Genomic DNA, 13,776 nt, shown 5'->3' with positions numbered 1-13,776 from the left:
GCCGGCAGCGTCGTCGCCTACGAGCGCAATTTTACCTTCGCGACGGTGCGCAACGCGGGCCACATGGTGCCCACGTACAAGCCCGACGCGGCCCTCGCGCTCCTCCGGCGCTTCCTCCGGGGCCACGAGCTTTAAAATCTACTAGATCCCGAGGGGCTGGCCCTTGACGAATTTCGTGATCATGTCCAGCGCGCGAGCCGGCTGGTCGCCAGGAACCATGTGTCCCGCGCCGCGGACGACGACCTGCGTAAAATTGCCGACGACGCGCGCGTAGCCGGCCAAATCCGGGCCCGCCTTCGTCGCGACGTGCCACGTCTTCTTCGTCGCGTCCAAAAACGCCTGCTGTCCCGACCACTTGATGCCCCGGAGCGCCTGCTCCGTGAGCGGCGCGCCCAAAATGATGTCGTAGGCGCCGGAGTAGATCAGCACCTTGTAGTTCTCGAGGAGCACCTGGAGCTTGTTGACGACGCCGCGCATCCAATCGCCGAGGAGCTGGTTCTCGACCGTCTGGTTCAGCACGGCGTAGGGCACGTCGCCGACGTTCATGGCGTCGCGGCCCACCGTCGTGTTCAGCCAGTCGATGAAGTAGTTCGTCGTGAGCGACGACCCGTCGGGGCCCTGGTTCAGGTTGAAGTAGTTGCTGCCCATGCCCGTGACGTTCGCGTAGTACGTCGCGTACGGATAGATGTCGCCGTTGAGCATCTCGTCGAAGACGTGGAACGCGTCGACGAGCTCGTGCGCGTCCATGTGCTCCCGCCACTTGGCCTCGTAGGCGTCGAAGACCTGCTTCTCCGCGAGCGTGACCATGCCGCTGTAGTAGAGCAGCTCGCCGAAGTTGTAGAACTGGCCCGACGGGTCGAAGGCGCCGTCGCCGATGGCGATGCCCTTCAGGTTGATCGGCGCCGCGGCGTTCTCCAGATTCGCCCCGTGGATCGCGTAGGCGCACGCCGGCACGTACTTCCCCGCGTAGGACTCGCCGGTGACGTAGAAGTCGTTGGTCCGCAGGTCCGGGAAGAGGGCGAAGAACTGCGTCAGGGCCTCGAGGAGCGCCGCGCCGACCATGTCCTCGTCCGTCGCCATGGCGGCCAGGTCGTTCGTGAACGAGAAGCCCGTGCCGAGCGGGTTGTCGAGCACGAGGAGGTGGTGGTCCTCGTTCCAGTGGATGTCGCGGCCGATGACCTCCATCTTCGCGTCGATGTCGAAGGGCCCGATCTCCGTGAAGAGGCCGAAGAGCGACGACGCGCCGGGCCCGCCCTGGAGCCAGAGCAGGATCGGCGCGTCCGCCTGGCCGTTGCGCGCGGGCGAGTAGACGAAGTAGGTGTTCGAGAACGCCTTGCTGTCGAGGGTGAGGAACCCCGCATGGATGGGGAAGTCGCCGACCTTGGAGGCCGTGAGCGCCTGGGCCTCCGTGTAGCGCTCGGGCAGGTAGGGCGTCACGAAGACCGCCTCCTTCGTGCCGTTGCCGTAGACCGTCTTCGGCAGGTGTTTGAAGCGCTGGTTCAGCGCTGTAATGCCGAGGACGCTGCAGGCGAGGAGGGAGAGCTGCATCGCGGTCTCGTTCTTGCAGGCGACGGCGCGCGAGCACGACTTGGAGCCAATCGCTGCCCAGAATTGCTACACTCAAAAAGTCAACACCTCTGCCTTGCAGAGAAACGCCCAGCTCGGCCCGGGGCAGCATCGGCCGCTACACGCGAAAGAATTGCGACAAATCCACCTCGGCCTCTCGCCCCGGCCCTCGTCGGCGTACCTTCTGCGCGGCAGCGGTGATGCGGCGCGGCGGCCTCCTCCTCTGCTCGGCGCTTGCCGTCCGCGCCTACTACTACGACGACGACGAGAGCGACGACTGGGGCTGCGACGCCGACGACCGCGTCACCTACAACGACGACTGCAACGAGTGCACCTGCGAGTGCGGCGTGACGCGCGTCGCGGAGGACATGGACGACGCCGACGTCCTCGGCTACATCGACGGCTCCTGGCGCGGCGGGCAGCGTCTCCTGCTTTTAACCTGCGCAAACCTTCCCGACGTAGCGCGCACGGCTGGATCTACAGCTGCGACCGGGGCATCCTGCAGCTCTACAACTGCTACTTCCTCCTCGAGTACACCGTGGCGACCTGCGGCCACCCGGAGTACGAGTCCTACGACCACGGCTGCGAGAACTACGACCCGGCGACGACCTGGGTCTTCGACGACGACCCGGGCGCGGACGACGCCGCTCCCGTCGCCGCGGACGACGGCGAGCCCGCGGCCGACGACGGCGACGACCTCGTGGAGACCAACGGCTGCGTGACGACGCTCATGGGCTACGACTGCGTCGTCGGCTTCTGCGCCGTCGACGGCGATTACACGAAAACGTCGCCTTTGTACGAGATGACGAACACGGTCTACGGCTGCGCCACCGCCTGCGACGACGAGGCCGAGTGCACGGGCTTCGATTTCGACGGCACGACCTGCGTGTTAGCGACGGCGGGCCTCGACGGCGGCGCGGGCGAGGCCGCGTGGTGCTACGTCAACGCGCGGGCCGCGCGCGTCACGGAGGACGAGTCGAGCCGCGCGCGGCGGCCCGGACCCCCGTGGCCGGCGCTCCTCGGCGCGCTCCTCTTCTTTTAAGCGCGGCGCCCTAGGCCATGTTGTCGATGGCGAAGGGCGTGATGTCGTCGCCCGCGCACGCGAAGCCGAAGACCTTGGAATAGAAGTAGAGCTCGGAGTTGAGCGCGTCCTCGATGTTCTCGGCCTTGCGGAAGCCGTGCTGCTCGCCCTCGTAGACCTTGAGCTTGCAGGGGATGTTCTTCGCGAGGAGGGCCTCGTGCATGAGCTGCGCCTGGTTCAGCGGCACGATCTTGTCCTCGTCGCCCTGGAGCAGCAGGATGGGGCAGTTGAGCTTGTCGACGGCGTTGATGGGCGCGCGCGCCGCGTAGACGGCCTCGTCCGCCGGGTAGGCGCCGACGAGCGAGTCGAGGTAGCGGCTCTCGAACTTGTGCGTGTCGCCGGCGAGCGCCGCGAGGTCCGCGACGCCGTAGAGCGAGCAGCCCGCCGTGAAGACGTCCTTGAAGGCCAGCGCGCCGAGGGTCGTGAAGCCGCCGGCGGACCCGCCGTCGATGGCCAGCCGCTTCGCGTCCGCGAGGCCCTGGTCGACGAGGTACGTCGCGCCCGCGCAGACGTCGTCGATGTCGACGACGCCCCAGGACCCGCGGAGCCGGCGCCGGTACTCGCGGCCGTAGCCCGTGGACCCGCCGTAGTCCACGTCGAGCACGGCGAAGCCGCGGGACGTGAAGAACTGGATGCCCGGGTTGTAGTTCGGTCCCGTGCACGCCGTCGGCCCGCCGTGCGCCTTCACCAAGAGCGGCGGCGCGGCCTCGGACGAGGAGCAGTCCTTGTTCGCCGGCGCGTAGTAGTAGGCGTGCGCCGTGCCCAGCGGGCAGGGGAACTCCACGGGCTTCGGCACGGAGACGTAGCCCTCGGGCACCTCGGCCGAGCTCGAGCTCGCGAGCTTCTTCCCAACCTTCGTCGCCGGATCCCAGTGGAAGATGCCGCTCGGCGTGTCCGGCCCGCCGCCGAGCAGGTAGAGCGACCCGTCGGGCGCCGGGGCGACGCCGCCGAAGGCGTGCGGCAGGCCGTCGTCCTTGTCGTAGACGGCGGAGGAACCGTCCGGCGCCACGACGTGGAGCACCGTGCGCCCCGTGGCGCGGTCCGGGTAGGCCGCGGCGACGGCGCCGTCGGGCAGGAAGCTGTAGCCCTGCTGGCCGAAGACCCAGCCGGGCGCGGACCCGCCGAGGTCGACGCCGACGTCGAGGACCGTCGAGGACGATGTGCCGTCGAACTTCTTGAGCACGTAGGTGCCCGGCGCGTCGCTCACGTAGTAGAGCTCGGCGGTTTCGGGGTGCCAGGCGCACTGGAGGACCGACGTGTCGCCGTCGGCGCCGTCGACGAGGTCGTGGCCCTCCGTCGCCGGGGCCGCGCCGTCGACGGCCGCGAGCCGCAGCTCCGTGGCGTCCCAGGGCATGTTCGGGTGGTCCCACGTGACGTAGGCGACGCGGGACCCGTCGGGCGACAGGCGCGGCGCGCCGTAGAAGTCGCGGCCCGTCGCGAGGACCGTCGCCGCGCCGTCCTCCAGCGCGACCTTGACGACCTCGTTGACGACCTCGGACGGCTTGCGGTCGCCCGCGGGCCCGTGGTCCTCGCGCACGCCGACGACGAAGGCGCCCGAGGGGTCGACCGCGTAGTCCGCGTAGCGGTAGCGGCCTTCCGGGTCGCCGGCCGTGACGACGCGCGTCGCGCCGCCCTCCGTCGCGTGGAGCCGCTGCGTCCCAAAGTCGCTGAAGACGACGGCGCCGCCCGGGCCGAGGCAGAAGGCGCCGCCGCCGTACTCGTGGACGCGCGTGCGCACGTTCTTGTCCGCGTGGCGTGACGTCCACGGCCCCGCGCTCCGACGCGCCGGCCGCGCCGGCGTCGCGCCGCACGACGACGTTGCGGCCGCCCTCCTGCGGGCGCGACTCCTGCCACCAGAGGCCGCCGTCGCCGTCGCACTTGACGTTGCTCAGCCCGACGGAGCTCGACGTGATGAACTTGGCGGTGAAGGGGCTCGGCCAGGAGCCGTAGGGCAGGTCGCCGCCGCACCCGCCGAAGCTCGCCATGCGCACCTGGCTCCGAAGTGCGAGGCCTCGCTTCGCGAAGCTGAATAGTTTCATGCACGACGAGCGGCGCACAAGGACGGATGCACGCGCACCACACTCTGCGTCGACGGCGCTTCGAGATGGCGCTTCGGCCAGTGGCGAGCAGTGTAAGATCAGTGCATCTCCGACCTGCTTGAAGGGGCTGCTACGCGATGATGCGCGCCGTCTCTGTAATGCTCGGCGTCGCCTGCCTCGCTTCGCTCTGCGAGTGCGCGGACCGGCGTAGGCTCTGGAACACGATGGAAGAGGACCGGGCGACCGTCGAGAGCTGGGTCGAGGAAAACCGCAGGCAGCCGCAGCTGCCCTGGAGAATGAAACCAAAATTGGAGAAGTATTTTAACCAGCAGGTGACCCTGCCGCGGCGAATAAAGAAACCGAGCCCGGGGAAAGGACCGCCCGGCAAGCGGCGGCCGCCGTCCGACGACGACGACGACGACGACGACGACGACGACGAGCGCGACGCCAAGAAGGCCTCGAAAGGCGACGACGACAAGAAAGCGGCGGAAGACGACGACGACGACGACGACGACGACGACGACGACGACGACGACGACAAGCCGCGGCCCGCCGTCAAGCCCACGGCCAGGCAGAATCGGGCGCCGTCGGTGCTCCGGAAGCGCTTCAACAAGCTCCGAAAGGACCACGGCGGCGGCGACGACGACGACGACGAGACACCCGCGCCGCGGCCCGCGCCGAAGCGCCCGCGGAAGAAGGGGTCGCGGAAGACCAACAGCGAGCTCCGGCGGCGCTTCGCGCACCTCGGCAAGAAGGACGAGGAGGCGGAACTCCGGCGCCGCGCGTCGCTCCGCGGCGCCGGTGCCTCCCGCTAGTCTGCGAATTAGATGTCGTCGAGGCCCCGCTCCTTCTCCTCCGCGCGGACGATGTGCTGGCGCGCGGCCTCGAGGCGGTTCTTGTAGTTGATCGTGCGGCGCCGCTCCTCCATCTCCTCGAAGTCGGACTGGATGGCCTGGGAGAGGGGGTTGTAGGCGATCCACTCCTCGTGGGGCGCCGCGGCGGCGCCGACCTCGTTGGCCGCGTCGCCGAACGTGTTCGTCATGCCGACGACCTTGGCGTGCTCCGCCGTGAGCTTGCCCTTCTCCACGAGGTTCTCCAGCCGGAGCTTCCGGAGGCCGCGCCGCGCCTCCGTCGCGCCGTCGTTGAAGGGCTCGTGGTAGTCGTGGCGGATGGCGCGCTTCACGTGGTGCCGCTGCTGGCGGAAGACCTTCTCCTTCTTCCGCACGATCTCCTTCCGGAACGCGCGGTCGAGGTCGACGTGCTTCTGCCGCAGCCGCGCGTCCTTGGCGTACCTTTTCGTCTGCTTCTCCTGGAGCGTCGAGAGGAAGGGGTAGAGGGCCGACGTCTTGCCGAGCGTGTAGTAGAGGTTGCCGCTCCGCGCGAAGAGGTGCGCGCCCAAACTCCGCGGGAAGCCCATGAGCCAGTTGCCCTCGTACTTGTAGTTGAAGTCGAAGTCGGGGATGAGGGACGAGATGCGCTCGGACGCGAGGCTTTCGGCCTCCTTGGCCTCGGCCTCCTTCTTCGCCAGCGCCTCGATGGTCCGCGGCGTGAGGGGCCGGTCGGACTTGCGCTTCCTCCGCTTCTCGAAGTTCTTCTTGCCGTACTTCATGACGCCGTGGCCGCAGCGGTGGTTGAGGAAGAAGTAGCCCTCGTACTCCGTGCCGTCGGCGAAGACCTCGAAGCCGCGGCCGCTCTTCTGGCCGCTCCTGTAGCAGCCCTCGTAGGACTCGTCGCGTTTGTGGTTCCGGTACTTGCCTAACCCGTGGAACGCGCCGTGGTCGAAGCCGCCGCGGTACTCCTCGCCGATGACGGTCTGGAGGTAGCCCTCCTTGCCGTGCAGGATGCCGTCGATGAAGGTGCCCTCCAGGGTCTCGCCGACGGACGACTCGTAGCGGCCCCTGCCGGTCACGCGGCCCTCGGCGAACTCGCCCACGTAGATGGACCCGTCGGCGAAGGTGCGCCGCCCTTTGCCGTGGGGCACGCCGAACTCGTAGGGGTTGCCCTCCGGCAGCACCGACGGGCTCAACAGCTCGTGGCACCCGAAGTCGCCGTCGTACGCGTCGCCGCCCGCGTAGTCCATGCGGCCGCTGCCCCAGCGCATGCCGTGCTTGTACTTGCCCGTGTAGACGCCGGAGTCGGTGTACTCGACGCCGTGGCCGTGCTTCTTGCCGCCGTGGAACTGGCCGTGGTAGTACTCGAAGTTCGGGCCGTCGAAGGGCACCTGCTCCGATTGTATGGTCTTGTGGACGCCGAAGCCGTGCTCGACGCGCCGCACGCGCACGGACGCCATGTTCACGACGTAGGGGCTGTAGTCCGGCAGGTAGGGCTTCGACCCGTCGGGCACGTCGCCGCGGCCGCTCCACGGCGGCAGGAGCTCGCGGAATTTGCCCGTGTCCGCGTCGGCCTCGTGGCTCAGCGCGAGCTTGATGCCGTCCCAGTCCTGCTTGTTCGCGACCCACTGCTCGAGCTGCCAGGCCTCCTCGGTCATGAAGGACACGTACCAGGAGTTCGTGCCGTTGTTGTGGCCCGTCCAGTCCTTGTCCTGCGCCGTCGACGTGAGGACGATGGGCGTGCGGTCGCGGTCGCGGATGATCTCCTGGGCCTCGAGCTTCGCGTTCTCCAGCTTCGTCTCCAGCGACTCCTTGATGGCCAGGAACTCCTGGTACTTGATCTCGCGCTCCGCGTCCGCGGCGTCGCCGTCGAGCTCCTTGCCCGCGGCGTCGAAGAGCATCATGAAGGGCACGTCGGCCATGTTGACCTTGACCTCCTCGATCTCCTCGGCGATGACCTCGACGCGGCCGACGGCGTTCTGCACCTCGTCGTCCTCCTCCTGGATGCCGAACATGAGCCACTCGCGGATGTCCTCCGCCTTGACGTCGTGGCCGGTGCCGTCGTTCTGCACGGGCACCTGGTCGAGCACGAGCGCCAGGGACCCCTCGTAGGTGTCCTTGTCCGCGGCGTCGTCGATCTCGCGGATGGCGCGGGGCACGAGCTTGTAGTTCCGCGGCTTGCCCTGGCACTTGGATAGAGCTTCGTGCAGGTAGATGACCTCGTTCGTCTCGGTTTCCTGCATGTAGTCGATTAAAAAGGGCTTCTTCGACCGGAAGACGAAGTTCTGGATGGACCGCTCCTGGCACTTGCGCCGCGGCAGGCGGAACTTCTCGACCTCGCCGGACTCGTGCCAGACCTCGAACCTAATGAGCTCGCTGTGCCATGCCTCCTTGGCCTTGGCCTTGCGCTCCGCGGCCTTGGTCCCGCCCTGGATGTCCTTGGGGTCGATGTTGTGGCTCTTGAACGGGATCTCCACGCCCGACGCGGCCACATCGTCCTGCGGCGCCATGGCTTGGGGGCAGCGGCGCTGCCCAGCAGCGCGCGCGCTTCGAGTGTGTGGGGTGCAACGTGCCGGGCAACGACGGCCGCAACTTGAGCGGCCCGTCCCGCGCGCGTCGATGGATGGAGCTCGCGCGCGGTTGTTACGCGCGCGCCGCGCCCCCGACGCTCTCGCCTACTTCTTCCGGAAGAAGGAGCGGCCCGTGGCCGTCTTCATCTCCCTGCCCGCGGCCGGCTTGGGCACCGCGCGGTTGAGGATCTGGAGCCAGGAGTAGACCTTGCGGCGCATGCGCATGTGCTGGTTCGTCTTGGCGGCCTTGATGTGGTAGTGGAGGTAGTTGCGGAAGCCGACGCAGAGGCCGACGCGGTCCGCGAGCTTCTCGGGCGTGTCGACGTGCCGCTTGAAGACCGTGAGGGTCACGTAGCCGACGACGCTCGGCAGCTTCTTCCCGCCGAAGCCGAGGAAGCCCGACGTCGCGACGAGGTCGCGGATCTCGAGGGGCGGCGCCTTGGCCTCGGAGAAGGTCACCGGCGGCGCGCCGGGGACGCGCGTCTCCGCGAACTGCTGGAGCAGCACGCGGCCCATGGCGCGGTCCGTCTCCTCGGGGAAGTCGATGGCGTAGACGACGGCGACGCGGTCGTAGCTCGCGGGCTTCGCCGGGTCGTTGCCTGGGGGGACGGCGCGGTCGTCGGAGGGTTCGAGGCGCGAAGGTAAACGACGCGCGGCGGAAACGAAAAGACGGCGGGACGCGGCGGGACGCGCCGGCCATGACGTAGACCGCCTCGCCGCCCTCGCGCCAGGGCAGCGCCGCGACGGGCCCCTTGGTCGCGGTGCCCGCGGCGAGTTTCGCAAAGGCGTCGGCGAACGGAGCGCCGACGAGGTGGCGCTTGATGTCGATGAGCTTCGCGAGGAGCGCCGGCCGGTCCGCCGCCGCGACGGCGTCGCAGTCGACGCGCACGGCGACCTTGTAGCCCGGGTCGGGCGCCGCGACGTGGCCCGCGAAGATTTCGTCGAGCGCCGCCTGGCCGCCGAGCGACGACAGCTCGCGCCAGCACGGCAGGTCCACGTGCATGGTCACGACGCTCAGGGCCTCGGGCGCGCAGACGAGCTTGAAGCGGCAGCCGTCGAAGTCGCCGACCTGCGCGGCGCGCGCGTCTCGTATCCCGCGACGTGTCCCGACGGGCGTCGGGCCGCGCGCGGACGGGGCGACGACGGACGGGGCACTCGCTTCGGGGGGGCGTTCGCGGCGTCGTAGGCGGGGCGGGGGGGGCACGCACCGAGAGCTCCGTGGCCTCGCGCACGCCCTCGACGACGCGGGCGCCGAGCGCCTCCTCCATGATCATGTTGTGCCTGTGGAAAGCGTTTTTTGCGAGGGGGGGTTGGTAGCGGGCCTCGGCGCGGCGCCGCGCGTGTCCAGGCGCATGTTCACCGCGGCAGACGACATGGTTTCGTCGCTTCGCGTGCGCCCCGGCGTGCGGCTCCTTGTGGAGGATCTCGTCCAAAGCCGATCGCGAGTCCGGAGAGCGGCTGAAAATTTGACCTCGGGCGCCGTCGCCCGCCGCACGATGCTGTCGCGCCTCGCTTTCGTGTTGGCCGTCATCAGCATGCTTGCCCTCGGGAACGCCTGGTTCGGCTTCGGGGGCGGGGCGGAGCCGGCGAAGAAGGGCGACACGCCGGCGGCCGCCCCGAAGGTCATGCCGGAGGGCGACGACGACGACGACGACGACGAAGCCAGTGACGCGGCGGCCGCGGGCGACGACGACGACGACGACGAGGAAGACGACGACGACGACGACGACATCCCGACGAGCGGGCGCGGACCGGGCAAGTTCGAAGCCGCGGGCGACGACGACCTCGGCGACGACGACGACGTCACGGACGACGACGCCCAGGAGATTCCCGGCGAGGACGGCGAGGAGGACGATGACGACGACGACGACGAGTCGCAGGGCGAGCTCCGCCGCCGCCGCCTCCTCCGCGGCGCCGCCGCCGCGGGCAACTGAGCTCGACGCGTCCGAAACCCACGAGTCTTCGCGCGGCCCGCGGCGCCTGGACGCGTCCACCCGGAACGCGAGGCCGGCCCGCCGCCATGCTTAGACCCTGACACAAACATCCTTTCCCTCCCCACGGCCACGACGCGTCGTCGCGATCGGCGACGCGTCGCGCGTTGTTCAAAATACTAAAATTGCATCGTACTCGACGCCTGTGAGTCGAAGGGACCCCCCTCTTACGCATCACCGTCGCGCGTCGGCGCGTCGAGGAGCGGCGGGAGGTCCTCGAGCTCGTCCTCGCGCTTCGGCGTCGCGTCGAGCGCGTAGTCGAAGATGGCGATGACGACGACGGCCGCGCCCAGCGCGGTGCCGGCCGACAGCGGCGCGCCGAGGAGGAGCGCCTCCAACGCGATGGACACGACGACGCCGCCGGCCGTCGCCAGCGTCTTCAATATCGCGTCCGCGTACTTCAACGTCAGCGCGACCAGCAAACCGCCCGCCGCGCCGAGCGCGACGAGCGCGCCGGCCGCCGGCGAGAAGCCCCGGAAGCTCGGCGGCCCGCCGCCCTCGACGGCGATGACCGCGCCGTACAGGAGCAGCGAGTGGAGGCCCAGCTGGAAGTTGCGGTCGAAGATCGTGAGCCGCTTGCCCGAGGCCTTGATGACGCCCTCGAAGTAGGCGCTCGCGAAGCCGCTGAGCGTGACCTCGGTGAGCACGGCCGCGAGGCCGACCACGGCGACGCGGCGGTCCCCGGCGTCCTCCGCCGCGCCGCCGCCCCCGAGCGCGGAGCGCGACACGAGGATCGCGCCGACGGTCAGAGACGCGAGCGCGCGCCACTTCGCCGGCGAGAGCGCGCGCCGCAGGAAGACCGCGGAGCAGCCCGCCGTGGAGAGGATCTTCAGCTGCGCGCAGACCGTGAACGTCGACGCGTCGACGCGGCGGAGCGCGGCGAACGACAACAGGTTCATCGTCGCGTAGACAATCGCGAGGAAGAGCATCTGCCGCGAGTCCCTCACGAGCGCGGCGAGCGTCGCGAGCGGGTTCGCCTCGCCGCGGCAGGCGACGGCGCCGGCGACGGCGGTCTTCGCGACCTCGGCCAGGACGAGCACCTCGGCGTAACTATAATTCTCGTGGAGCACGCCCTGGCTGTATCTGCGCAGGAGCGTGTAGGCCACGTTCTGGAAGAGCATGGCCGCCAGCACGGCGATCCGCGCCGTCGCCGGCTTCGGGTCGTCCATGGTAAAGCGCGTGGGGGTTGTGAACGCCTGTAAAACCAATCGAACGAGACGGGCGAGTCGAAGCGTCGGGCGAGTCGTCAAGCGTGTGAAGGCGTCGAGCGAGTCGTCGTGCGTGTGAACGCTGGTACCGATCGACCGAGACGGGCGAGTCGTCGCACGTCGTGCGTGTGAACGCCTCTCCCGACCACTTGCCAGTGAGGTGAAAAAAAACGACCTCCGCCGTCGACCCCGCCAGTCGCGGCACTCCCGCGCGAGAGACACACAAAGCAAAAGTACGCGCCGTGTCTCAGGCGGTGTCGAAGGCGCGGACGCAGGCCTCGTAGCCGCCGAAGCAGGCCGCGTTCGCCGGGACCGCGCGGAGGAAGGTGGCCTGCGTGCCGCGGAACACGCCGCGGAGGCCGTCCGCGGCGAGGACCTCCGCGGCGACGGGCCGCCGCCCGAGGAAGGCGCCCGTGTAGGTCGGGTCGACCTGGTAGCGCGTCTTGAGGAAGTCGAGCGGGATCGCGGGCACCTAGCGCGTTCCCGGTGGACGGATCTCCGAAAAAACGTCGGGACGCCGTCGGAAGGACCCAGTTCATGACGCCCGCGGCGGCGCCCGCGGCGAAGACGCCGAGGAAGGACGCGCGGCCGTCGTCGCCGCGGAAGGCCGGCACCCGCGCGAGCTCGCGCTTCGTCCAGACGTAGGTCGCGAAGTAGACCGCCGAAGCCGCGGCGTCGCGAGCGAGCGTCACAGAGAAGCCCCGCGAGAGCGCGGCGAGGCCGCCCGACGCCCAGAGTTCGCCAAAGGCCGCGCGCACGGTGACGCGCCCCGTCGCCTGCTGCATGCGGCACTTGAGCAGCTCCTGCGGCGCCTGGACCGGCGTCGTGTACAGCGCCGAGAACGCGCCGGCCAGCGCCGCCTCGCGCACGGACGGCGCGCCCCCGGAGCCCAGGAGGCGCTTGCCGTGCTCGTAGCCGCTGAAGCAGAGGGCGAAGACGGCGGACGTCGCGCCGAGGGGCATGATCATGCCCTTGTAGAGCGCCAGGGGGCCCTCGGCGCGCGACGTGCGGATGACGCAGTGCAGCGCGGACCGGTAGCCGTCGGACGCCTGCATGCGCACCTTCACCGTGTCCAGCGGGTGGCCGACGACGACCATGGAGGCGCCGCCGGCGCCGCCGGCGACCAGCTCGCGCAGCGATCCCCCCATACGTAACTTGCGCCTGCTGTGTTCTTGCAGTGAATTACGGTGCTCGTTGAAGCTTCTCAAAACACACGATGGCGATCGCATCGAGGATCCTCGGCCGCCGGTGCCTCCATGCGTCGGCCGTCCGGCGCATGCCGCAGCACACGATGAACCGGGGCCCCGTCATCGTCACCTGCGCCGTCACGGGCTCCGGCGACACGGCGTCGATGCACCCGGGGCTGCCCAAGAGCCCCAAGGAGATCGCCGACGCCTGCATCGAGGCCGGCGAGGCCGGCGCGGCCATCGCCCACCTCCACGTCCGCGAGCCCGAGAGCGGCGACTGCTCGCGGAACCTGGACTACTACCGCGAGGTCGTGGCGCGCGTCCGCGAGTCGTCGAGCGACGTGATTCTGAACGTGACGTGCGGCATGGGCGGCGACTGCTTCTACGAGATCGCCGAGGACCCCGAGGACGGCACGCTCACGTCCGTGGGCAAATCGACGGACCTCGTCGGCGTGGACCAGCGGCTCGCGCACATCGAGGAGCTCAAGCCCGAGATCTGCTCGCTCGACTGCGGCTCGCTGAATTTTGGGACGGGCGCCTACGTGTCGACGCTGCCCATGCTCCGCGAGATGGCGGCGCGCATCACGGCGGCGGGCGTCAAGCCCGAGCTCGAGTGCTTCGAGATCGGCCACGTGGCCCTCGCGACGCGGCTCCACGAAGAGGGCCTCCTCGACGACCCGCCGTTCTATCAATTCGCGCTGGGCATCCCCTGGGGCGCGACGGCGGACGCGGCGAGCGTCCAGGCCATGGTGCCCCTCGTGGCGCCGGGCGCGAACTGGGCCGCCTTCGGCATCTCGCGCAACCAGATGCCCATGGTCGCGCAGTCGCTCCTCCTCGGCGGCCACGTCCGCGTGGGGCTCGAGGACAACCTCTACCTCGAGAAGGGCGTCCTCGCGACGAACGGCGAGCTCGTCACGAAAGCCCTGCGGCTCATGGGCGACCTGGGCGCCGCGCCGGCGACGACGGCGGAGGCGCGCGCGATCCTCGGCCTCCGCGGGACGCAGTAGGCGCTCGTTTCCGGGTCTAAACCACCGGCCGGCGGACGCTTACTTGCGTCCCTAGAGCGCGGCGGACTCCTTCGTGAGGCTCGGGCGCCGCTTGCTGTTGGCGCTGGCCTTGAGCGCGCGGTACCAGTGCTCGTAGCGCGAGATGATCGCGTCCTTCTTCCGGCCCGCGTCGCGCTCCGCGCCGAGGCGCGCGCGCAATTGGCGGTTCTCCGCCTCGAGGTCCACGGCGGACTTGGGCGGGTCCGGGTCGCCCGGCCGCGTCGCGTTCGCCGGGTTCGCCGGCGACGGGTAGTCGCG

The 13,776-nt window shown here is 69.6% G+C and overlaps 7 protein-coding genes across 7 annotated transcripts; 1 reads left to right on the top strand and 6 right to left on the bottom strand.

The window, feature by feature from the left end:
* Positions 1 to 141: 141 nt before the first annotated feature.
* Positions 142 to 1,548, bottom strand: AURANDRAFT_28271 (hypothetical protein; the record flags this gene model as incomplete). The annotated part of the gene is made up of 1 exon (XM_009039921.1): positions 142 to 1,548. One exon carries the CDS (start codon positions 1,546 to 1,548, stop codon positions 142 to 144), a length of 1,407 nt encoding a protein of 468 aa, XP_009038169.1.
* Positions 1,549 to 2,618: 1,070 nt separating this feature from the next.
* Positions 2,619 to 4,632, bottom strand: AURANDRAFT_28304 (hypothetical protein; the record flags this gene model as incomplete). The annotated part of the gene is given in 2 exon segments (XM_009039920.1): positions 2,619 to 4,388; positions 4,408 to 4,632. 2 exon segments carry the CDS (start codon positions 4,630 to 4,632, stop codon positions 2,619 to 2,621), a joined length of 1,995 nt encoding a protein of 664 aa, XP_009038168.1.
* Positions 4,633 to 6,298: 1,666 nt separating this feature from the next.
* Positions 6,299 to 6,766, bottom strand: AURANDRAFT_28528 (hypothetical protein; the record flags this gene model as incomplete). The annotated part of the gene is made up of 1 exon (XM_009039919.1): positions 6,299 to 6,766. A coding segment is annotated over one exon (468 nt), but the record flags the coding sequence as incomplete, so codon positions are not given.
* A 1,381-nt stretch (positions 6,767 to 8,147) lies between these two features.
* Positions 8,148 to 9,512, bottom strand: AURANDRAFT_60151 (hypothetical protein; the record flags this gene model as incomplete). Its single annotated transcript, XM_009039918.1, has 4 exons — positions 8,148 to 8,685; positions 8,780 to 9,155; positions 9,295 to 9,367; positions 9,427 to 9,512. The coding sequence occupies 4 exons, from the start codon at positions 9,459 to 9,461 to the stop codon at positions 8,192 to 8,194; spliced, it is 978 nt and encodes a 325-aa protein (XP_009038166.1).
* Positions 9,513 to 10,186: 674 nt separating this feature from the next.
* STP9 (hypothetical protein) lies at positions 10,187 to 11,443 on the bottom strand (the record flags this gene model as incomplete). Its single annotated transcript, XM_009039917.1, has 1 exon — positions 10,187 to 11,443. One exon carries the CDS (start codon positions 11,244 to 11,246, stop codon positions 10,245 to 10,247), a length of 1,002 nt encoding a protein of 333 aa, XP_009038165.1.
* Positions 11,444 to 11,532: 89 nt separating this feature from the next.
* Positions 11,533 to 12,433, bottom strand: AURANDRAFT_28315 (hypothetical protein; the record flags this gene model as incomplete). The annotated part of the gene is made up of 2 exons (XM_009039916.1): positions 11,533 to 11,757; positions 11,816 to 12,433. 2 exons carry the CDS (start codon positions 12,431 to 12,433, stop codon positions 11,533 to 11,535), a joined length of 843 nt encoding a protein of 280 aa, XP_009038164.1.
* Positions 12,434 to 12,576: 143 nt separating this feature from the next.
* AURANDRAFT_28349 (hypothetical protein) lies at positions 12,577 to 13,479 on the top strand (the record flags this gene model as incomplete). The annotated part of the gene is made up of 1 exon (XM_009040121.1): positions 12,577 to 13,479. One exon carries the CDS (start codon positions 12,577 to 12,579, stop codon positions 13,477 to 13,479), a length of 903 nt encoding a protein of 300 aa, XP_009038369.1.
* Positions 13,480 to 13,776: the final 297 nt, after the last annotated feature.

The sequence above is a fragment of the Aureococcus anophagefferens genome (genome assembly GCF_000186865.1).
Source record: "Aureococcus anophagefferens unplaced genomic scaffold AURANscaffold_13, whole genome shotgun sequence".
In the NCBI taxonomy this organism is placed as follows: Eukaryota; class Pelagophyceae; order Pelagomonadales; family Pelagomonadaceae; genus Aureococcus; species Aureococcus anophagefferens.
Note: the sequence above shows the minus strand (reverse complement) of the source record. Positions and strands in the feature narration are given on the sequence as shown.